Source organism: Schistocerca piceifrons, chromosome 2 (genome assembly GCF_021461385.2).
Source record: "Schistocerca piceifrons isolate TAMUIC-IGC-003096 chromosome 2, iqSchPice1.1, whole genome shotgun sequence".
Taxonomy (NCBI): domain Eukaryota; kingdom Metazoa; phylum Arthropoda; class Insecta; order Orthoptera; family Acrididae; genus Schistocerca; species Schistocerca piceifrons.
The window spans coordinates 253229025-253255506 of NC_060139.1; the positions used below are offsets into that span (position 1 = coordinate 253229025).

The following is a 26482-nucleotide window of genomic DNA, read 5'->3' on the forward strand; positions in this document are numbered from 1 at the left end:
CATGACAGAGCGTCGCCTTCAGGACATCTTTTAACAAATTTAATTTTTTGACTATCATTCACGCCTGACACAAAACTAACTCTACAGTGGTGCAGTGTGGTAGATTATCTGATGAAAAACTTTTCATAGGAGTGTTAGACCATGCAGTACCATTGTTTGCATAAATTTCCTGAACTGCTGAAATTTTTTGATCTAAAACAGTTGCATTAGTTTGTATTTTGTTTCCAACAATTAAATTTTTTTGGTTTAAACTAGCGATATTTTGTTCCATTTTTTTCCGCTGTGGCCTTCTCTTTAACTCTGATCTCATCAGCATTCTTTAATGTTTCACTGACTCATCTACCAACTCATTTTCCAAAGCAATAAACTTGTTTTCTAAAACATCAACTTTTTCATTCACACTCTTTAACCCATGTGACAACCCATTTTTTAGCTCTGAAACTTGATTAGTAAGTTGGTCCATCTGATCTTGTACTTTGTGTAATTTGTCATTGTTATCTGTCTTCATTTCCTCTATTTTTGCCAAAATTAACTGGAAAATATCAGTTTTTACTGTTTCTTTACTGACTGTGATTTCGCTCAGCTCAGACATGTCCTGACTGGATCCTACAGCTTTCATTTTCACCTCACTCCTACCCTCATCTCTATTCATTTTGTTAACAAGCGCACAAGTCAACAAACAAATTAACTTCACAAATAGCTTGTACTTATCTTTTCTTTTTGATGTCCTTGGTTGTAGTTGTAAAGTCTTCTTTCATTTGACCTGGTCTGTCATTATTGGTACCACATCTTCACTGTTGGTATGATGTGCTTTATTGGGCAGCATTCGGTTTTCTTGCATCGTGTGATCAGAAATTTATTCATACATAAATTGTAAATAAACTACGTTCTTTTCTGCAACAGATAAAACTACATTATTAGTCAATTGATCCCATACAATACCCACACTTGTAATCTACTTCTCCCTCCTTTCTTGTCACTACTGTCATTGATGGTAAGTCTTTTCATAAGATTTGTGAGGAATGAGATTTACAATAAACTCTTTACTTATCTTTTCTCTCATGGTTGGCTCCAGTTCTTCATGTCTAGGCGTCTGATTCTTGAAACTGAAATTTTCACATTTTAGGTTCTCATGGTCCAATTGATCTAAATAAATTTGAAGAATGTCTGTGCAGACTTCTTGTTTTTCTATGTTTATTTGCATCACATTTTACTGTATCACACTGTCTTTTCAATTTTCACATTAACAAAGCCAAAATTACATTGTTCATCCAAAGTACAAAAATACGTCCGATCACATCAGAGGCATGTTTACTACTCCCTCACTCTGCGGTAATAACAGTATTCCAAAAGGTTTACAGTCTTTCTTGCAAATGAATTTGTATCAGTTTATTATTATTATTTGATAAATAAATCCAGAAATAAATATAATAAACAGTACTAGATTGTGTAACTAATGATAGAAATTTTAAGTGTGCCAAATATTTCATAATTTCAAATGTTTCTAAAAAAAATAATTTTAACTGTACATCCAAAGCTAGTACACATCAACTGTAGCAACGAAAATAAAGTAATTCCTTTTCATAGATTTTAGCTCATAATATAACATATTGTATATAAAATTATATGAAATTTTTCAGAAAAACAGCTGAGACAACACTGACCTGTCCAAAATTCGAGAAATATTTCTGGTATTGACTACTTCTGTTGAGGAAAAGTATTGCTAGAGGAGGGTGTCCCTTTGCACTGTGGAAAATACAAGACCAACAATTTCCTATCAAACCCATTACCAGCATCTAGTTTGTTCCAATGTTGGGTCTGCATTACAGCATCAGTGTCTGTATTACCATAATGACTGTGGAAATGAAATTGAAGGAGAGAGTGAAACACAGTGTTTGCACATAACCTACAACTCTTGGATCGTACCAAAAAGAGCAACTGAGCTTATCATTCCCATCTGACACTCAGGTCACCATCAACAGAGCTATATTCTCTTATTTCATGGCATACTATGGAAATACTTGAGCTTTAATGCTGCAGTAGGTCCACAGTCCAATGATAAGAAGTATGTGTTAATCCATTTTCTCATCCTAAAACATCAAATACTGACTGATAAAATTTCTCTCACCATCAGATTTTGAGAGATTATCTCCAGTACACCATCACTCTACCAGGGTGTCAGGCTGTATTAGCAATAATACCACCAGAGATGGTTTCTCTTTATGGTTTCATATACTCAGTAAAAAAACACGAAACCAGGCTACGTCAGCTGGCCTGCACCACATCTCATTTTCTTGCCTTTTTTTGTTTTCCTAAATCACACCAGGAGAAGGGCAGAATGCATTCCTCGTTGCTTGTTCTTTGTTTTTAATGCTATTTTCATTAAGAGGGTGATGCATCTTAAGAAAAGAATAAGGACTTTAAAATTTTAAAACCCAAAAATGTATTGAGATTAAATACGCAATTCATAACTAGCTTATTCAAGATGGAGTACAAGCTCAAATGGGTTAGAATGCGAGAATGAAGCAACCACAACCTTTTAGGGAACTAACTTAACATTATCCTTACATGAACCACAAACAGTCTAAATCAGGCATGTTAAAACAAAAAAATTGCTCCATTGTTCTGAAAGTATAACATACAGTTGTGATGCAGCCTTCACAAGCTTAGTTCTGTTTGTTGGGCTAGGGCTTGTAACAAATTAATATATCTCACTATGTCAGAGATCATTGCAGATGATTAGCACTGCTTCTGTTTCATATTTTTCAAAATAAATGAAGCACACAAAGACTCCTACTATCTTTTGTGTCATGATTGTCTTCCTGTGGAGATGCATTTGCTTTTTCTCTGTAATTTTTGTTATGATAATAATGTTATTCAAATACATGTACGTTTCTATTTAGAGGCAACTCATCCATATTCCTTTACTAGTGATGTACACACAGTTTGTTCATCTTTTAGCTATTTAACTGCATTGGGAAGTGAATGGTTTGGTGGCGTTTTGATTGTGCCCCATCACACACCATCATATACACATGTTTTTACAAGTTGAACCTTGCAATCTAAATTTCTTATTACAAAGTCTGATTACTGTTTCTGTGCAAATAATTTGTTGCACTATACTTCATATTATCAGGGGCTGCCATCACCAATGTTTTCCACTCCCCAACGATGACTCTGCATCTGACTCTAAAACAAATCTGAAAATAACAGATAATGGAGCCATATTTGGCTCAGCAGGAGTCTTAATATAAGTTAACATTAAAACTCTCATCGTCTATGTTATTTTTTATTTATTTATTTATATATAAAAAAAAAACAGGCTTCTGCTGTGGTCACGGTGATGTGTCCCACCTCTGAATAGTTTGCTTTTGGATGATTAAAGTTCATTCATTTTATTGTGCATTCATTCTTTGAGGAGTCCATTGCAGTGTAGTCTTAAATATTAAAAATAAATACAATGTGTTGAACTATGTGCCACATTACTCAGTTTAAAAGAAAACACACAAAGTTATTGACTAGAAATTAATCTTTGGCACGTGCAGTTACCATTTGTGTTATTCAGCTAACAACTGTAATTAATTTATTGACACAGTTTGGCAATCTCTTAATGGAGTATTGTGCACTGAGCATGAACCCCTCATAAAAGTTTCATAGTAAACTGTTTGTTTCAGGAGCAAGATTTTCCATGGGACTCAAGAGTGCAGAGCCTAGTGCTGAGCATGTTCTTCTATGGCTATGTGCTCACACAGCTGGCAGGTGGCTGGCTAGCTACTCGGTTTGGTGGTGCTAGACTCGTAGGGATAGCAGTCGCTGGCTCTGTACTGTTGTCAGTTTTCACACCACCCCTTGCCTATTCCAGCTTATACCTGCTGATGGCTGCTCGTGTCCTTATGGGCTGTTTTCAGGTTGGTCTCTTGCTGTCTGATATAACTGGAGAACGAGTCATACACCGTCACACACACACACACACACACACACACACACACACACACACACATATATACACACACACACACACACATTGTGTTGTAATTAGTTTAATAATGTATTCATCATTCCTGTAGGAACAATATGTATGGAGCTGAAGCCTACAAGGGACATGAAGAATACATCATTATCGTCAGCTCCCTACATACTGCTTCTATGGGGGTCATGTATACAGTATTAGACTAACTACAGCACATACGGAGGCATTTAAACTGCCATTCTCTATATAAGATTGGAACAGGAAGAAACCCAAACATGAGATACCATGGTAAGTACCCTCTGCTATACATTTCATAGTGGTTACTGAGTATGTAGGTAGGCGTAGATGTAGTCTGTAATGTAAATGATGCAGAAAATGTAGTCCCATAAATTTAAGATGTTCTACTACAGTGATTTTCAGTCATCCTTTGCTAGTAAAATGTAATTTTTACGAGGGTTGGTAACATCAACACATAGCTTAGAGAGAACAGAATGTCATTGAACCAATATTCATGACATAGAACCCTCATAAAAATTTCATTTTACTATCAAAGGATGATTGAAAATCACTGTAGTAAAACATTTTGAATTTATGGGACTGAAGTTAGATGGAATCCTTATTTTATAACACAATCAGGATCTTGTGTAAAATTTGGCTGTTAGTGTCTTTCCTACTGTGTGAGAAAAATCTCTGTATTCACTTAAACAGACACAGTATACATTGTATCAAAAGAAAAATTTAATTGAGAAAACTAAAAATTATGACAGTGTTACCCCTAGAAGGTGAAATATACAGTTGCACTGCTTTTTTCCAAGATAATATATTTGATGGTATAATTTTGAGACAACTCTGGTATTCACAGTGAACATTCTTAGCCCAGCAAACAGCATTCAGAGTAAATTGTATAAGTTCATGAACTCACGAACTTTTTGTAGGCCACTCTTTAAGTACCATGTAAATTAAAACTTGACTGTCTGTGTGTGTATGGGATTTGTAGTTTATAATATGGACTTAATTATTCCAAAGTATCTGCTACATTCATTCAGTGGGCACTATAGAGAAACACAATTTGCCCTTGGATAACATTTCCCTACATGTTATAAAGATCTGAACATGCTATTATGCAAGATTTATCTTAACTGGAAATAAATAGTAACATTACAAATTGCAACTTCTGTTACTTCTGTTGATGACTGGTTTCAGTTTTATTAACCATCATCTGATCACAATTAATTAACCCATAACACAGTGTTTGGAGCTGCTGTCTGCTATCAAAAGGCAGCTGTCACCAACTGATTCCAAACAGAACAGAAAGATATGAATAATGAGTATCACATATTCAAATCTACATTAAGAAGCTTTCTAGTGGCACACTTCATTTGTTCTGTTCAAAACACAATCATGGCACTATGGAGTGCTTTGTTACATGCATGTGGGTGCACACACACACACACACACACACACACACACAAATGAGAAAAAGAGAGAAAGAGTAAACAAGCTATTTTAACTAAAATCCTTTACAGAAGAAAAGAAATAAAAGATAGATTCCTCAGTGCTTTCTCTGTACTCATAAACTAAGTGGCAGAAGTATAATTTCTAGTTATCTAATGCAGTGTTTAATTTTTATGATGGCTGTAAAGAAATTAGATTGAACATAGTTGGTAGGTACCAAAATTGTGATTTGGTGGTAGTTTTGCGGTAAAAACTGGTAGTGTATTGTGCTGATGGTTTCATTTTGGCATACAGTCATTTCCTTATGTGTCACTTTTTGACCCTTGGTGACATCATTCACTAGACTGACTCTGTGAAGTGGGTTTCCACACTCATCCCCACACATGGGTGTTGGTAACAATACAGGTTATAAATACTTATGTCTTGATGACATGTTTGTCCATTTCCAATAATACTACTGTGTATTGATGCCACTGATGAGAGTACACCATTCCACTACTTTTTTCTTGTCAGTTTATTTCATGGGACAATTCATTTTAAACAAATAATCACCTGACAGTCCACCAGACTGGTTTCCACTATGGACCAAATCAGCTGACTTATCCCACATAACATGAAACATTTTGACCCATCGTACTGTCCTTCTGCATAGTAGCATATCAATCCTAAACAACTCATGTAATCTGGTGTGATACTGCTTTGTATTTTGCCACTGAAGTTTCGAAAAGGTGGAGAAAGTTTATAAAATAATACTTTGAGTTACCTACACTTAGCTGTTGTTTCTGTTTCACACATAATTATTATTTAGAAGCCTGTAATATATTTCATACAAAAGAGTACTTGCATCAGAATGAACTATAAACCAAAAAGGGGATAAATAACAAGTCATCTGTTGTTAACTGATGCACTGTTCATAAACAATAAGGGTACAGGTTACTTCACTATCTTTCAAGTCCCTACTCCTCTTTCAGTTTAACAGCAGCCGCTCATACACACAAAGACTTCCAAAAACAGCCATCAATGGCCATGGTGACAATGAATGCTTTTGAGTGGTTGGGCAGGTGGACAGATGTTAGAAGAGAAGAAAAGAAGTGTGGACTGGACAAGCAAAAGATATACCCGTTAGGGAGGAAGTAAGTAAGTAATGGGATAGGAGACAGAGAGACAGCTGTCTTTCATTGACAGTGGAAGGAAAGATTCAACAAGCTAAGTCACAAAACTGAAGCAATGGTGTATAACAAGGAGAAAAAGAGATATTGAGAGACAAACAGAGAGAGAGAGAAAGGTAGGGACAGTAGTGAGAGAAAAATGTGGGGAAAAATGCCATGCAAGGTCTAGATTTGATATTGATGTACAGGAGGATGTCCTATATCCTTGTAAACGAGATCTACACGTGAATAAAACTACTAGAGGAAAGGATAAAAGCAAAGGATTGGAAAACGGATTAAGAGAGTTTTTGGCAAAGTGCATTATGAGAACAGAGGATATGATGGAGGGTCAGTTTGCACGTGTGACCTTTAAAGGAGCTGGTTCTGGATGGGAGCCCCATAGCTGAAGCAGCTCTTGAAATCACTAATGTTGGGTGTTCTGACATATCCTCCTGTGTATAGTAAAATATGTTCTAGAACAGTTCTATAAAAATAAAAAAAATATTTTAACACGTCATATCATGACAAGGGAAGTATGTAAAATTTTAAATAATTGCCCATCAGAGAGCAGAAATATTTTTAAAGTCATAATTACAATATTTATTTACATATTGGATAAGCAGCCATTTATTTTACATTATTCTCTAGATAGTTCTGTGATGCGGATTTTAACCAAAAGGTTGTATTAAATAAGTGGTCTGACATTAAAATGAATAAATAGACTGAATTACAATATGTTCACTGGAAATGTTCATTTCTACATTTTTATAATTTAGTTTTTGGAATGAGACAATGAATGTTGCCATTTGCAAGTCATCATTATACTTAAAATAATCTTAAATAGCCTTTAACACAGGTGAAATTAAGAAACATGAACATAAAATGCATGTAAACATAAAAATATGAGAAATCGAGTATTCAAGTAATTGTACATATGTATGATATAGTTAAATTGATGAGTTTTTATCTCCTAGTCTCATATGGATCCAGTGACAGGTATCTCATTATCTAGCTCTCCTAACTTGACAGCTACATATCAGTCTGCAGCATGTTTAGCAACTGAGCAGCCAAGTTTGTAATTAGCTGCAATTTGGAACTTGCCATTCATGTGGGCAGATAGCTGAAGAGTTGTCATACCTATGCTAAATGTTCCACAGTAATTTCAGCATAGCATGTGACAGGTCTGCTTACAAATGTGCTCCTACAGTTGATGGGGTAAGAAATGCCTTTGTGGTGTGGCTGTGCAATTACATACAAAATTGTGTAATTAAACTGGGTACCTTACAGGAGAGTGAAATTCTTTGAATGTGTTTACTAAATGGCTTTGACAGAAGCACTTCACAATATTTGGTGACATATTTTATCCTGGTAATATCTCTTTCTCTACACTCCCAAGTAACAACTTAATCAAAGTACCTTTGATAATTATACTTTAACAATTTCAGAGAGGTTTGTATAGAAGCTTGATCATCTTGAAAACAAAGCAGAGTAAGTATAATTAAGACATCCTACTTATGTTAAATGTATTCCTATTAAGGAACTTTGTGGGAAGTAGAACCCAACAAGTTTTTTCATAAAAAAAACTCTCACAACAAATCTCCTTAAACTTTTAACTAAACCACAGAGCATTTCCTATATTTCATGCATTTGCCATTTTTGTTTTTCACTTAAATTCTAGAGAGAGATTTCTTATTGTTGAGATGCACTGTAACAGAGAGTATCACTTCATTTAGCTACTGTAATATAATTCTGATAATATGAAACAGACATAGAATCATGAGAAAACATTTTGTTTCATTTTAAATTTTTGAATAAATAAGTGCAATTGGCTGGTACAGAAATTATAGACTGTTTTACTTACAGCTTTTATTAGTAGGTTCAGACTAAATCTCTGTTTTGTTCCCAAAAGCTTGGGATGAATATAGCTCACTTTTAAAAATAATGACAGAACATTCTACAACTCACCTTACCATCAAAATGTTGATAAGTAGACAGGCATATAAAAATTGAGAATAGCTGCTGAGCTACCAAAATTTCAGTCTTCTTCAGAACATAGTATATATTTCATGTATTATTCGGAAAACTACTCTCACAAACATTACTTTGAAAAATTATTTTCTGTGCAGGGAATGGTAATGCCAGCAATGAATGAAATGTGGGTGTATTGGGCACCAATTGAAGAACGCTCTCGTTTGATTACAATTACTTTGTCTGGCTGTTCATTTGGTACTGTAATTGCAATGCCAGCATCTGGAATCATAGCTTCTTCACTCAGTTGGCCTTTTGTGTTCTACATATTTGGTATGTATGTTGCATATTTCCAAATTAAGAATGAAAGTGTGAGTTTGCAGGGAACTATCTGAAGAAATTAAGTCAGATTAACAGTGACACATTGCTAACACACACCACATCAGTCCAGAAAGTTTTGAGATTGGATTAGTAAAAAATAAAGAAAAGTTATGATAATGGTTTCAGTGCTTCATATGGTCTATGCAGTCTTCCCCCACTTGAGTACAATGTGCAAAATGTACATAAAATCATGTGAAAGTGTCAGAAAAGACCTCATTTGGGATATTGTTTAACTTGCATGTCACATTCACACTATCTTTCATCTTTGTGAACCTTCATAGACCAACCCAGCACATTGTCATTTTCTGATAGATTTGTATTGATAATACCAAGTCTCGTCATATGTAATGATACTTTCCCAAAAAGAATTGTCTACATTTTCTGCTTCAATAAAGTCACAGCAAGCATCCATGAATTATTCATTTTGTTTGAGAGTCAGTGTGTGTAGGACAAACTTTGCAGCCCACTTTCCTCTTGACAATGGCTTGAACACTTGATTGACAGATCTTCAGTTGATTGCATCATTGTGATTCATGGCAAAACAACATCGATACAATACAGCTGCATTTATACCACTTAACTCTGCCTTCTCACAACTGACTGGTTGAATGCACATCTGTTGTTTACAGTTGTTAATTCAAGCTGCCATTATAATTACTATACTGACGTTACAGATGCCAGGAATAAAACCAGTCTCAGAACTTTTGGATGGTCCGTATACATCCTATGATAAACACAGCAACATTTCAACATGACTCTAAAACATGAAAGGAAGCATTGTAACAGTCAAAATTATGTATTCCTCTGCTAACTGAAAACAACTGAGGAAAAATTAAAGACAACTGATTTCAAGTTTTCAGTACTAACTCTATTTTGATCACAGGAAAATTTCAATTTTTGGAAGACACCTACTGTGGCTACTTTCACTTAAGTAGTACTAAGTATTTGTCTTTTAAAAAAATCTACACATTTTGTTTTGTTTTTGGCAGTGGATACTTTATTTAATAATAAGTTATTGTTTATATTTTAATGTAAGAGATTGCAATTACCATGCTTTCAAGAGTACATAATGATATGACTCCTGCTATAGAGAGATAGTTTCATGTTCCAATGTATCATTTTGCATGATAGATCATACTAATCAACTGGTGTTTATTGAGTCAATTCATCTTGTTCTGGGTCTCCCTCTTGCCCTCAAATTTGGTCTCCATCATTCTTTGTGGTATTCTATCTTCCATTTAATTTACAAAGTGTTTGAGAAGGTGATGTATTCTAGAATAGTGTTTCACCTAGTTGTTGTTGTTGTGGTCTTCAGTCCTGAGACTGGTTTGATGCAGCTCTCCATGTTGCTCTATCCTGTGCAAGCTTCTTCATCTCCCAGTACCTACTGCAGCCTACATCCTTCTGAATCTGCTTAGTGTATTCATCTCTTGGTCTCCCTCTATGATTTTTACCCTCCACACTGCTCTCCAATACTAAATTGGTGATCCCTTGATGCCTCAGAACATGTCCTACCAACCGATCTCTTCTTCTCCCCAATACTATTCAATACCTCCGCATTAGTTATGTGATCTACCCATCTAATCTTCAGCAGTCTTCTGTAGCACCACATTTCGAAAGCTTCTATTCTCTTCTTGTCCAAACTATTTCTCGTCCACGTTTCACTTCCATACATGGCTACACTCCATACAAATACTTTCAGAAACAACTTCCTGACATTTAAATCTATACTCGATGTTAACAAATTTTTCTTCTTCAGAAACACTTTCCTTGCCATTGCCAGTCTACCTTAGATATCATCAGCAAATCACAGTTAGCATTTTGGAAGTGTTGCTCTACTGAGAAAGCCATTTATATATTTAGTCACCAAATTTTACAAGCATTAAATAATAAAATAGTGCCTGTTCCTATTTTCTGCAAACTGTCTAAGGCATTTGACTATGTGAATCACAGTATTCTCCTAGGTAAATTGAAGTTTTATGAGATTAATGGTATAGCCAATCGATGGATAATGTCATATCCACCCAAAAGAATGCAGAAAGCTAGTAACTCAGTCAGTATAATCTGGGGGTGTAATTCTGACTGGGGAGAAATCACTTAGGGGGTTCCCTAAGGCTTAATCTTATATCCACTATTGTTCTTCAAAAATGTAAATGATCTTCTGTCTAATATACAATGAGCAGAATTAGTTCTTCATGCAGATAACACCAGTATTATAAACAATCCAAGCATACATACAGAAATGGGACTAATGGTAAAAAATGTTCTTAAAAGTATCAGTGGTTTTTTGTGAATGGTCTCACCCTCAGTTTCAAAAAGACACTACATATTCAGCTCTGCAGGTAGTACACAAATGATACCTGTAACACAGGGGGAGGAAGTAATAAATAGGATGGAAACTTCAAAACTTTTAGGTGTCTTTATTGCTGAGGATTTAAACCAAGAAAAGCACATTTTGGAATTCCTAAATCAACTTAGTTCCAGCACATTTGCACTTAGAATCATTGCAAATCTTGGGGAGAGACAAATCAGTAAGTAGACATATTTTGCATATTTTCATTCAATAACATGTGGTTCCTGAAGAGGGGCAGCAGCCTTTTCAGTAGTTGCAAGGGCAACAGTCTGCATGATTGACTGATCTGGCCTTGTAACAATAGCCAAAACAGCCTTTCTGTGCTGGTACTGCGAACGGCTGAAAGCAAGGGGAAACTACGGCCGTTATTTTTCCCGAGGGCATGCAGCTTTACTGTATGATTAAATGATGATGGCGTCCTCTTGGGTAAAATATTCCGGAGGTAAAATAGTCCCACATTCGGATCCCTGGGCGGGGACTACTCAAGAGGATGTCGTTATCAGGAGGAAGAAAACTGGCGTTCTATGGATCGGAGCGTGGAATGTCAGATCCCTTAATCGGGCAGGTAGGTTCGAAAATTTAAAAAGGGAAATGGCTAGGTTAAAGTTAGATATAGTGGGAATTAGTGAAGTTCGGTGGCAGGAGGAACAAGACTTCTGGTCAGGTGACTACAGGGTTATAAACACAAAATCAAATAGGGGTCATGCAGGAGTAGGTTTAATAATGAATAGGAAAATAGGAACGCGGGTAAGCTACTACAAACAGCATAGTGAACGCATTATTGTGGCCAAGGTAGATACAAAGTCCACACCTACTACAGTAGTACAAGTTTATATACCAACTAGCTCTGCAGATGACAAAGAAATTGAAGAAATGTATGATGAAATAAAAGAAATTATTCAGATAGTGAAGGGTGATGAAAATTTAATAGTCATGGGTGACTGGAATTCGGTAGTAGGAAAAGGGAGAGAAGGAAACGTAGTAGGTGAATATGGATTGGGGCTAAGAAATGAAAGAAGAAGCCGCCTGGTAGAATTTTGCACAGAGCACAACTTAATCATAGCTAACACTTGGTTTAAGAATCATGAAAGAAGGTTGTATACATGGAAGAACCCTGGAGATACTAAAACGTATCAGATAGGTTATATAATGGTAAGACAGAGATTTAGGAACCAGGTTTCAAATTGTAAGACATTTCCAGGGGCAGATGTGGACTCTGACCACAATCTATTGGTAATGACCTGTAGATTAAAACTGAAAAAACTGCAAAAAGGTAGGAATTTAAGGAGATGGGGCCTGGATAAACTGACTAAACCAGAGGTTGTACAGAGTTTCAGGGAGAGCATAAGGGAAGAATTGACAGGAATGGGGGAAAGAAATACAGTAGAAGAAGAATGGGTAGCTTTGAGGGATGAAATAGTGAAGGCAGCAGAGGATCAAATAGGTAAAAAGACGAGGGCTAGTAGAAAACCTTGGGTAACAGAAGAAAAGATGAATTTAATTGATGAAAGGAGAAAATATAAAAATGCAGTAAGTGAAGCAGGCAAAAAGGAATACAAACGTCTCAAAAATGAGATCGACAGGAAGTCCAAAATGGCTAAGCAGGGATGGCTAGAGGACAAATGTAAGGATGTAGAGGTAAGATAGGTACCAGGGGTAAGACAGATACTGCCTACAGGAAAATTAAAGAGACCTTTGGAGCAAAGAGAACCACTTGTATGAATATCAAGAGCTCAGATGGAAACCCAGTTGTAAGCAAAGAAGGGAAAGCAGAAGGGTGGAAGGAGTATATAGAGGGCCTATACAAGGGCGAAGTACTTGAGGACTATATTGTGGAAATGGAAGAGGATGTAGATGAAGATGAAATGGGAGATACGATATTGCGTGAAGAGTTCAACAGAGCACTGAAAGACCTGAGTCGAAACAAGGCCCCTGGAGTAGACAACATTCCATTAGAACTACTGACAGCCTTGGGAGAGCCAGTCCTGACAAAAGTCTACCATCTGGTGAGCAAGATGTATGAGACAGGTGAAATACCCTCAGACTTCAAGAAGAATATAATAATCCCAATCCCAAAGAAAGCAGGTGTTGACAGATGTGAAAATTACCGAACAATCAGTTTAATAAGCCACAGCTGCAAAATACTAACACGAATTCTTTACAGACGAATGGAAAAACTGGTAGAAGCCGACCTCGGGGAAGATCAGTTTGGATTCCGTAGAAATACTGGAACACATGAGGCAATACTGACCTTACGACTTAGCTTAGAAGAAAGATTAAGGAAAGGCAAACCTACGTTTTTAGCATTTGTAGACATAGAGAAAGCTTTTGACAATGTTGACTGGAATACTCCTCTCAAATTCTAAAGGTGGCAGGTGTAAAATACAGGGAGCGAAAGGCTATTTACAGTTTGTACAGAAACCAGATGCCAGTTATAAGAGTCGAGGGACATGAAAGGGAAGCAGTGGTTGGGAAGGGAGTAAGACAGGGTTGTAGCCTCTCCCCGATGTTATTCAATCTCTATATTGAGCAAGCAGTAAAGGAAACAAAAGAAAAATTCGGAGTAGGTATTAAAATCCATGGAGAAGAAATAAAAACTTTGAGGTTCGCCGATGACATTGTAATTCTGTCAGAGACAGCAGAGGACTTGGAAGAGCAGTTGAATGGAATGGACAGTGTCTTGAAAGGAGGATATAACATGAACATCAACAAAAGCAAAATGAGGATAATGGAATGTAGTCGAATTAAGTCGGGTGATGCTGAGGGAATTAGATTAGGAAATGAGACACTTAAAGTAGTAAAGGAGTTTTGCTATTTGGGGAGCAAAATAACTGATGATGGTCGAAGTAGAGGGGATATAAAATGTAGACTGGCAATGGCAAGGAAAGCGTTTCTGAAGAAGAGAAATTTGTTAACATCGAGTATAGATTTAAGTGTCAGGAAGTCATTTCTGAAAGTATTTGTATGGAGTGTAGCCATGTATGGAAGTGAAACATGGACGATAAATAGTTTGGACAAGAAGAGAATAGAAGCTTTTGAAATGTGGTGCTACAGAAGAATGCTGAAGATTAGATGGGTAGATCACGTAACTAATGAGGAAGTATTGAATAGGATTGGGGAGAAGAGAAGTTTGTGGCACAACTTGACCAGAAGAAGGGATCGGTTGGTAGGACATGTTCTGAGGCATCAAGGGATCACCAATTTAGTATTGGAGGGCAGCGTGGAGGGTAAAAATCGTAGAGGGAGACCAAGAGATGAATACACTAAGCAGATTCAGAAGGATGTAGGTTGCAGTAGGTACTGGGAGATGAAGAAGCTTGCACAGGATAGAGTAGCATGGAGAGCTGCATCAAACCAGTCTCAGGACTGAAGACCACAAGAACAACAATGTCGTATGGAATAATGTTCTGGGGTAACTCAACTTTAAGAAAGGAAGTTTTCATTGCTTAAAAAATGTGCTGCAAGAATAATATGTGGTGCTCACTCACAATCATCTTGTAGACATCTGTTTAAGGAGTTGGACATTCTGACTACTGCTTCACAGTATATTTATTCCCTCATGAAGTTTGTTGAAAATAATCCACTACAGTTCAAAAGGAACAATAATGTGAAGCTTGTCTTTAGCAAAAAAGTGGCACGCAGTGCTGCAAGAAAAATTCTTGATCACTTATCCAGTGATATAAAATGTCTCACAGACAGCAAAGTAAAAACTGCTTCTACTCTGTAGAAGAATTTCTGTTATTTTAATGCGTAAAAGTTGGTAGTTAGCAATTGCTAACTCACCATCTGTATTTTTAAAAATAAAATAAAATAGAAATGATCAGCATGCAGCCATATTTACAGATTAATTTATGATGTGAATGTAAAATGACTTGTTCCGCATCTTGTGATTTATCATTAAAATGATTAATGGAACATGAAACTAACTTCAAACCATTTTAACCTGTTCTTCTCATTTCCCTCATTCATATTTTCTACTCCAGTTTTGTTCCTAACATCTTCGTTTCTCATTTTGTCTCTCCTTGTTTACCCTGTGATGCTTCTTAAGAATTTTGCTTTGCTGTCTTGGATTTTTCTCTCTTTCCTTCTTGTCATTTTGCAGGCCTCTGATGCATGTCAGCAAGGGTGTAAAGTACATCTTGTAGAGTGCTTCTTTAGACTACCTTGGTGCCCCTCATTCCAAGACTAATCCCTCACACTCTGGTAAAATGCGCTGCTCTATTGTATCCTTTTGCTAACTTCTACCTCCATTCTTCTGTACCAGACTTTCTAGACATTTAAGGTTATAAAAAAATTTCAGTATCCTTCCCTTTAATATTAATTTGTCCTTTGCCTTCTCTGTCTCCTCTTGTTGGCAACATAGTCTTGCTTTTTTCCACATTACATTTCATTCCATATATCTTGATGTTTTAATCTAAGATTTCTATTTATTCATATACATCCTTACTGTTTGTTTCCCACATCACAATAGCATAGGCAAAATTCAGTATTTTCGTGTCTCCTCCTTTATGAGATTCTTCTGTCTCTTTCACAATTTCATCCATCACCATTATAAATAAAAATGGTGATACCACATGTTCATGTCTCAACCCCATAACATTCCTAAACCAATCAGTTCTTCCATCTTGGGTATGGGCACAGCTGAAGCTTTTGTCAGACATTGCCTGAAGAATTTCAGTTTTTTTATTTTCCAACTCACTTTCTCTCCCTGTGTACCATACATTATGGTTTCTTCGAATTACAATTTGTATGGAACATGAAAGAATGACTGGTCAAATGGCTTCATATGCTCTGTAATTAGTCTAATATAGTCTTTGAAACTCCTGCACCACTGAGACAGTGGCTGCTGCACTAGACTTATAAATTCCTAACTTATTATCACTTCTTAAAACTTTGTAAGCAAGCTTTCATGGAATAGTTGATGTCTGTCCTCAAGCACCTGAAGTTCTGTTTTTCTACTTTCCCACGATGCTCTGCTGTGGATCAAACAAACATGTGACTATTTGTGCTGTCCTTCTGTGCTTGTATTCAATATCCCACATTAGTCCTATTTGGTATGGGTCACACACACACTTAACCACATTGTAAGATGGGCCAGATGAGTATTTGTAAGGTATTTCTATAGAAACACATTATATTTAATCAGTATCTGAGCAGTGAACCTGTTTCAGCTATCACTGAGTTTGTGATCATTCCATTTGATATATGTACAAACTATTACACTCAGGTATTTGTAGAGCTGACTGATCAACACTCACTGATACTGTGATCATAGGGTACAAGGGTTGCCCAGAAAATAATGCACCACATGTTTGTTCTTCAAGAATTCTGCATTGAGAATTACACACATGAAAGAATGGTGTTTTATCTGCATATCCTATTTTTCCACATAATCTCCATTTCGCCTTCCTCCAGAGTGAAAGAACTGCATATATACTCTTTTGATACCAATCCTTGTCTTGGTCACAAAGCCAGTGCTTCACTGTGTGAATCACCTCCTCCTCATCTGCAAAATCTCTTCCACAAATGGCATCCTTTAATCTGTCCTTGCAGATGAACATCAGCAGCTCACTGCAACATGTTAGGTGTGACAGCCATGGATGGTCTCCCCAACCACTGCAAACTGTGGAGCAGTGCCAAACCACCTTCTGATGACCTCACCCTCCACACCCAGTGACTGTACTTCTGTCGACATAGACTTTGCACAAGTGTTTGTGAATATTTCCCACAGTTTATTTCTCTGCAATGAGAAATTCAATGATGGCACAGTGCTTGTAACGTACATCACCTACAGACACCATTTTGAACCTGTCCTGCAGCTACGATACGCTATCTGTCAAAAGTGATGGACACTTGGCACACTTGCTCAGGAGATTTCAAATGATACATATATAACATTTCACATTCGCATCCTTGTTTTCAGCTGAGAAAAAAAAAGTGGTGCATTACTTTCTGGGCAACCTTCATACTTTGTGTTTTATATGTGTCATTACAAACAGAAATTGTCTCTGCTAGTAATGAGTATGTCAGTTGTGTATACTTTAAAGTGGAGGTTGTAATTGTTTCAGTTTCTAAAGAGAGAGCAAGAGAGAGAGAGAGAGAGAGAGAGAGAGAGAGAGAGAGAGATAGATAGATAGAGATAGATGGCTAGGAGGGGGGGGGGGGGGAGAGGAGGAAAGGAGAGAGAGAGTCAGATATTATTGCCTACTTTGTATTCTGTTGTTAGGTATATGAAATAAGATCAATGTTTTATGTCATATAATACAACTGAGTTGTCATTACAGGAGGATTAGGATTACTATGGTATGCAATTTGGGTGCCATGTGTGAAGAATACTCCAGAAAATGACACCAGAATTTCAGTAGAAGAGTTAAAATACATCACTGAAAGGAAAGACTATTCAGCTCAAGAGAGTAAGGTGAGAAACTTTCAGATAGAGTTACCATGTATCAGTAAGCTTAAACTAATTTCGAGTTCGGCTCAAAAAGTTCAGTACACACAAAGAAGACAAGTCAGAGATGTATGTAACCATGTTGATGGTTATAAGTATACATTACAGTACATTTGCTGCATTTTAAGACCTTGAAGTAGAAAGTCAGGCTGTTACAACATAAAAATTCAAAATAAGAAGCATTTCTGTTTATCAAGTGACACAGAATGGTACACATGAACAAAGATACTTTAACAAGGCATATTTACAGTTTCATTTTAGAGACTGATACAGTTGTACAGACAGTAGCATAGGTTATGGTAGTGGCGGTGGGATTGGGGGCATTTCATATCTGTTTTCTGGAAGCAGAAGAGGTGAAGCACAATTTATTATAAAATAAATCTCAAAACTATTGAAGACTGTATCCATAACAATCAAACATATAGCACTTTATTAGCAGGTACCTGCTACCTGTAGTGTACTTAACTGAGAGAGCTCATTTTGTATGAGATTTTTACACATTAATTTGCTGTCAGGCAGGTAAAGCTCAGAAACAGATTTATATTTTTGGTATTTTTCATTGGATGCTAACTTGAGGAAAAGCATCAAAAATTGAAAGTACAAAGCCACTGTAAGGGCTTAGGACACAGAGCCATCAGGTATTTTCATCTGCAAGGAGAATAGTGATCACCAGTGATAGTTTTGATCAAGAGGATGGGAGATCAAATTTCTGTTTGGTTATTCAAATTTAGGTTTTCCATGATTTCCATAATTAATTTAGGACAATGGCTGATTACTTTGAAAAGGATACAGCCGACTTCTTTCCTCATCCCCCCTAATCCAACTTCATGTTCTGTCAATAAAGACTGCATCAGCAATAGGACATTGAAGTCAAATCTTCCTCTTGATTTCTATGGACCCTTTTACAGATATGTGCTGTATGAAAATTATGTAACTTTAATAATTAAATATATTGCAGATTCATTTACAGTTGCCCTTGAATTCTAACATCCATTTAGTCCTAAATTTTATATTCTGATGCATATGGTTTTAATAGAATGCTAATAGACATCATGTACAAAACTGTGAATTCCCAGATATTCAAACACAAAGTAAAAGAATACATTATTAGCCACTTTGATAATTTAAAAATTGTATGGACCGAGGGATGTAAATTCTGATTAACAATAATATTCATGGTTTACACATTTTTAACTTTTCTAGTATATAGATGGCTGGTAATGAAAATTAATAAAATTACTTAAACACTTAGTATGAAATAATAGAAAAAACAACTGAATAGTCGAAGAGTCAGGGTAGGGGCTTCTTTTTTTCTCCCAAAATAGCAGTTTTTCTCCCTTATGTCTAAGGTTGCTAACAAATGGATGCAAAACATAGCCAGTAGTGCACCCAGTCTGATAGTATCATATCAGCTGTAGTGTATCCAGATTTAACTGTCAAAATCAAATGAGAGTTAATGAAACAGGAACAAGGTTACATGCAAATAATTGAGAGAAATAATTAAATCTTTTCTAGCTTTCACAAGAAAGTACACACACACACACACACACACACACACACACACACACACACACACACACAAAAATGGTTCTGAGCACTATGCGACTTAACTTCTGAGGTCATCAGTTGCCCAGAACTTAGAACTAATTAAACCTAACTAACCTAAGGACATCACACACATCCATGCCCGAGGCAGGATTCGAACCTGCAATCGTAGTGGTCACTCGGCTCCAGACTGTAGCGCCTAGAACCGCACGGCCACTCCGGCCAACCACACACACACACACACACACACACACACACACACACACACTCTCTCTCTCTCTTTGATGATGACTCAGTTCTTATGCTATTTGGTGACTGGTCTCCTTAAAACACCCCTAAAATAAAATGATAGTATCTTTCAATATTATTAAACCCAAACAAAAATAGAGATCCTAATGAAGTGGAAGCCTGACTCAGAAATAGCTTTCACATAACAGGTCACACTTCCATATCATCAGCCAGTCAATTTTTAATAGCTACTTTTGCACAGAAGCAAAAAATTTTGCACCCACTACTGGCAACCAACTACAGATGCATTATGTGTACCTATTCAGAATCCTGCACAAGGAGACAGCCTACACGAAAATTATTTTTCAAACAATTGAAAATCCATGACTGAATGTTATGTTTCTATTCATCACATACAGGAAACATTGAGCAGCAGACAGGCCCTTTCCAAAATACATGTGAAGGCAGAGTAAACTATTGGGCAAAGTGCTTGGTCAGACTTAGAAAAACACACACACATTGATAAATGTTCAGCTGACATACACATGGCAATGGCCTTGCCGCAGTGGATACACTGGTTCCCATCAGATCACCGAAGTTAAGCGCTGTCGGGCGTGGCCGGCACTTGGATAGGTGACCATCCGGGCCACCATGTGCTGTTGCCATTTTTCGGGGTGCACTCAGCCTCATGATGCCAATTGAGGAGCTACTCGACCGAATAGTAGCGGCTCCGGTCAAAGAAAACCATCGTAACGACCGGGAGAGCAGTGTGCTGACCACACGCCCCTCCTATCCGCATCCTCAATTGAGGATGACACGGTGGTCGGATGGTCCCGATGGGCCACATGTGGTCTGACGACGGAGTGCTTGCTTGCTTGACATACACATGGCTGCTCTTATCTCCAGGCCTGATGCTTGGCTACAGTGAGTAGAAATTTCATCTAGTGTGGGTAGTAGGGGTGCAGAAGAGGTGTGGGGTGGGTAAGGAGAGGAATAACATGACAGAGGTAGGTGAAGATATGGTAGTCATTTGTGTGAGAGTGACGAAGGACTTGGGAGGAACATGACGGTGGACTGCTATGTGTATCGTCAGGAAGCACCACTTGGAGGGGAGAAGGGGATGGGAGAGAAGCAGAGAAGGTGAAAGAACTATACAGGTGTGCTGGGGAGATAAAAGGCATGTGTGAAGCTGGAGTGGAAGCAGGCAAGGGCATAAGGCAAGTAGAAGACAGGGGCTAGAGAAAGTTGAGGCCAGGGGATTTATGGGAATGAAAGATATGTTGCAAGGAGAGTTCCCACCTGTGTAATTCAGAAAGGTGGTGTTGAGAAGAATAAATATGGCACCAGTGGGAAGAATAAATATGGCACCAGCTGTGAAGTAGTCATTCAAGACAGGCTCACTGTGTTACATGGCGTGTTCAGCAACTGACTGGTCCACTCGTCTCTTGACCAGTGTTTGATAGCGACCATTCATTTGAAGAGACAGCCTGTTAGCAGTTATAATATCATAGAATGCCAGACAGTGTTTCCGGCTAAATTGGTAGACTGTATGGCTGCTTTTACAGGTGTCCCTGCCTCTGGCAGGGGAGAAATACATGTGCCATGACTGGATTAAGTCATAGTGAGGGGATGTATGGGACAGGTCTTTGCACCTATGGGTTTTACAGAGATGTGAATCATTGGACAAGAGGTTGCAAGCAGTAGTAAATAGGGGCAGATAAGGATACCGTATAGGTTGGATGCGCAGCAGATTACCACACTGGGAGCAGTTGGAAGGGTATCTCTCCATTTCAAAGCACGAGGGGAAGTAGTTGTAACCCTGATGGAGAACTTTATTCAGTTGCTGTTGTAGGTGGTACTGAGTCATGAGAGGGATGCTCCTTTTTTGCTAGTCATGGAATATGTTGGGGATGTTAGGTGATTAGGGAGACAAGGTGGAAGAGAGCCATTTCTGGGCAGTGGGGGAGGGTAATTTTGGTCTATGAGGGCCTCAACAAGACCCTTGATATACTTCGACAGCTTCTTCTCTGCTGTTCCCTCAGCTTGCATAAGGTCATTATGACTTTTTTTATACAATGCATTATATATCTTGAAGATATAATTTACTTCTAAAGATAATGTATCAATGGAATGATCTGTCATTTGACACCTGTCAAATAATAATTTGAAATTTCTATTATAAATGGTAAATATGTGACCTATAGTACCCATGACGAACACTAGAAAATTGCACAAATGCCAAAACAAGCTTGTTATGTACCTGTATAAAAACAACAAGAAATAAACTATTTGCAGCAAATTTTGTAAAAATGTAAAGATGTTTGGAGAGGCACAACTCGTCATTGCAGATGCAACAGCCATGAGCAGCTAGACCATATGCAAAGTACTTCTTGGTGTTGAATGGATGGCTACTGTCGAAATGGAGGTATTGTTAATGGTTGGTAGGTTTAATGTGGACTGAAGTACTGATAAAGCCAGCTCTGAAATCTATGTTGACGTCAAAGTGGGTTGTTGGGCTGAGGAGGGCCAGGTGAAGTGAATGAATGGGAGAGAAGAAGTTGAGGTTCTGGCGGAGTGTTAATAATGTGTTTTCACTCTCGGTCCATAGACGTTTTCACTGAATCTGAAGGCGATGGGTCTGGAATTCTGGTGGTTAGGAAGGTTTCTCTAGACACCCCATTGATAGTTTGTCATAGAATAGTGCTGTGTGATTGACCATGGCCATACCATGAATTTGTTTGTTCGTGGTGCCCTCAAAAGAAAGATAGTTACAGGTTAGGATACATCTGTTCATGATGACCAGGCAAGAGATTGTGGGTTTAGAATCAACTGGGCATTGTAATAGATAGCATTCAGTAGCAGGGAGGCCATAGTTGTTGGGGATGTTGATATAGAAGTAGGTGGCATAAACAGTGATGATCAAGGTGCTGGGTGGCAATGGGACAGGAACAATGCAGGGTTGATAGGGGAAATGGTTAGTGTATCCTGTACAGGAGGATAGGTTTATGAGTATTCAGCTGAACATAATGGTCAGCAATGACAAGTGATTTTCTCTGTGGGGGTGCAGTATGCAGCTACAGTGGTACTTCCTGGGTGATTGTGGTTGAGTTTATGTATTTTAGGAGTGGTGGTGTAAGAAGAGGAGAAGTTCTGGCATTGACCAATAGATTTTAGGAGGGACTGGAGATCATGCTTTGCTTCTGGAATGAGGTTACTGTGACTGGACTAGTAGATGGACAGTCCGACAGCTGGTGGAGGCCTTCATTCACATAGTCTTGCAGTTCAGAACAACTGTGTTGAAGCCTTTATTGTCAGGTAGGATTATGATGTAAACATCAGTTTTTAAGGTGGTGGAATGCAGTCCTCCTTGTGCATGCAAGGCTGGTTTCCATGTTGAAGGATTTGAGAATGATGATGAGTGAATATTTGATGTTAGGAAATTCTGCAAATTTGTCAGGGAATGGTTGTAGTTGAGTAGAGGTGAACTGTGCTTAAATGAAGGAGTAAACTTAATGAGGCCTGATTCAATTTTGGTTTTGGGTTGAGGCTGATTGGTAGTGTTGGTGGGCCCAGCGTGACTGAATTTGGGAGTGGGCAAAATATGGGCTTTTTCAAAGGATGGATACTTCTGTAGGAATGAGGTTTTTGGAGGACATGTTCATAACTGAGTTTTGTGTTTGTCTAGCCTCTGTGTCCTGCAGGAAGGGGGAGTGACTTTTTGATGGTATTTCAGATTTAGTAGGTTTGCAAAACAGGATTTGATGGCTACAATGGAGTGTGCAGGAGGTCTGATGAAGGGTCTTTTAGTGGTGGTGGTGGATAGTTGTAGTCAAAGGTGCGAGTATGAGGTAACTAGATCAGACAGTTTTCTGAGCTGGAGTTGCGCATACTGATTTCCTGGAGGACAAGGACTTCAATCTGGAAGATGAGATGTAGATATTTGAGACTGTGGAGCAGAAGGATTTTACAATGGAGAAGAGGTAGTTCAAGGAGGCTTGGGGCTGAGTGATACTGTCTTGCAGGACTAGGCTGATGAGAGTCATGTACTAACAGAACTTGAATAGTTATAGGTTATTGTGGAAGGATGAGTTGCAGCTTGAAATGGATAATTTGATGGTTAGGCCATTGGGAGAGGGTAGAATCCATTTTCTATCTAAGTAACAACACAGTAGTTGAGGTAGACAGGTAAAAATATGTATAAAGATCTACCCACCCCAGTCAAGATTGCTGATCGCCACAGTGTAACCACATGTGTGTTTCTTTCATCTGATGAAGGACTTTGTATGGTAGCTAAAAGACATCCAGTAGTAGATATTGAGTAGTCTACTTTTAATGTACAGGTACATGTCTGTTGTTCAGCTCCTCCTTTATTTGGTGATTAGCAGTCTATCCTAATTCACAATGTTATTCCATCCCTGATTTTCCATCTTAAAGATCTTACAGGAATCATTGTTTCCGTACATTTATTGATTGGGCTATCACAAACAAACATTTAGGTCTGTTTCCTAAGAATTGTTGTTAACTTCAGGGACAAATGTCTTACAGAGTAATATTTGAGCTCCTGCCTCAAATAAAAGTTGATCGTTGTAAAAAAGATAGTAACCACAACTGTCTTGGTGTTTGAACATGTCTTTCTCACATGCATTTATTGTTGGGTGGAATATTAACCAAAGACCACACATACTTACTCATAAAATTTGCTATTTGAGGAAGTCAAGATATTCACAAATAGCATATAGCATCCTCATTACTTTCAAGTGATTGTAACTAATATTTTATAAGTCATTATAAACTTCAATAAGGAACTGTCACTCTCCAGTGGATTGTGAGTTGATTTGAAACTTCCTGCCAGATTAAAACTGAGTGCCAGACCAGGATTCAAACATGGAACTGCAACTATACTATTGCATTTTTTAAAGTTGTGGCAGTTCATTATGAACAGTTTTATATTCATTTACTTTTATATGTAACCATAAGTCCAGCAGTAAAGCTAATAGAGGTACTTGTGATGCTCATAATAATTACTGAAAGTAATTTGTAGAAACAGCAACATCACTGACCAGTTAGAGCGACTATGTGGACTCTTGACAGTTTAGTGCATGCTGTGTCTCTATCACATTCTGATGTTCTGTGCACACTTATATAAAATCATTGTTACTCTAAATATAGGTTGTGTATCACATATTCTACACCTATTTGTATCTAAGTTCCTTTGTTGGTGACCCACAAAACTCATGAACACTGTTTTTGACACCTACAAACACGTATTCAAACAAGGCTACTGACCGAAAATGCATTCCAGATATAGTGTTTTTGCCTACATCAGCACCCAAGAAATAGCCTGCCTGGACAAGGAATATATACTTGACATGTTAAGTACTCTGCAGTGATGCATTCAGCATCTCCAAGGGACAAAAATATAGAGCAGTGCCAGACAGTTCCACACTACCCAATTAGTTGTGCAGTGCTCACAAAATGATCCCCTTTCCACAACCACGGCACTCTTGTTCAATCAATGTCTCCATGATCATGCTTCTCAACCCACTGAACAGTGCTCAGGTGTTCCCTCCCACTCCACTACCATTTCGTACAGTCGACAACATGCAACTGACATGGCCAATAGTGGCAGTCATCTTGCCTTGCTGCGACCTCAGCTCACCTCACGACAGCAAGAGCTTGCCCACATGAATTCAGCTGACCTTCACTGATCAGGACATGCTCACCTCCACGCCAAGGTATCACAACTTCACACAACCATAGACACTGAAGCTGATGCACCATGGCATTCAGCTATGCTGTCATGCCCCCACCCAGCCGCCGCTGAGATGATGCGACTTGGCTCAATTTCACTGACCGGGAGAACACCACTTTTCCACAGCAACAGTCAATGAACATAGCAAGCAACCTGTCCCACAGGTCCAAGTCTACGTTAGTTCCGTCTGCATTTCAGCTCCTCTGCATGCCATGCAAGCTCTGCCAACGAAATGCACTGTCCGCATCGAATCACAGATGCAACTCAAGACGCCCACCTAGCAAATATGACAATACAACAACCCTCACACAGACGTAAACAATAACCACAATGATGTTGTACTGCAGTGATTACACCACCTAGAGAACTGTGACACAACATTAGTCTAGTTACTTCCACTGTGTAACAGTTATACCACAACAATAAATGAGACATTCAACCTCCAGTAGGATAACACAGCTATGAGAAATGATCCACCTGTGCCTGGTTCCCAGCCCAGCCACAGCATGGTTAGTCAAGCACATCTCTACAAAGATGATGAGCTGTAAGCACAGTCTCTCTCCCACTTATGCTCTGCACTACCAGAATGGAGAGGGGCTCTATGGAAACACTAAGAGACATAAGAACAGAGTTCAAAATTTAACTATATTTTAGTACACAATAATTCACAAAAACACGTTAGACTAAAGAGGAAAATTAATAATATGTGCTGACAAATGAAAAGTATTTTTCAACTTTCACTGAAACAGTATTTCAAATTGTTTCTTTATTTTGCAGACTATTAAAACTCCTTGGCTTAAAATATTCTCATCACCACCATTCATTGCAACTGTCATATCACATTTTGCAGCTAATTATGGACTTTTCATGTTTCTGACAGAATTACCTACTTTTATGAGTGGTATGTTGTCTAAAATTATGATAAATAAAGAATAAAGTACACTGATTTATTATATATGTATCTTTGTTAATGTGGCCTACTATTTATTTTACAGATACTCTTAATTTTGATCTCCAGAAAACAGGGTTTCTTTCTGCTCTCCCCCACTTAGTGATGTGTATTGTCCTTCAGATCTCAGGTCACTTGTATGACTACTTAAATAAGAAGAAAGTTCTTTCTCCCACACTGGTGAGTTAAGTAATCAAATAAATCTGAAAGGTGTTGAAAAACTATTTTAAGATCTAAAGAACCATAAAAATACTGAAATAAAATATGATGGAAACTAAATAG

The 26482-nt window shown here is 37.8% G+C and overlaps 1 protein-coding gene and 1 pseudogene across 1 annotated transcript in view; both read left to right on the forward strand.

Annotated features, from left to right (window-relative positions):
- Positions 1-26482, forward strand: part of LOC124777657 (sialin-like) — a 155100-nt gene that overhangs the window by 115103 nt on the left and 13515 nt on the right. The window contains exons 4-8 of the mRNA XM_047253139.1: positions 3675-3908; positions 8700-8874; positions 17560-17693; positions 26029-26152; positions 26247-26380. Of these exons, the coding sequence (XP_047109095.1) occupies positions 3675-3908; positions 8700-8874; positions 17560-17693; positions 26029-26152; positions 26247-26380 (801 nt within the window). The remainder of the gene's footprint in view (positions 1-3674; positions 3909-8699; positions 8875-17559; positions 17694-26028; positions 26153-26246; positions 26381-26482) is intronic.
- LOC124778538 lies at positions 20047-20164 on the forward strand (annotated as a pseudogene).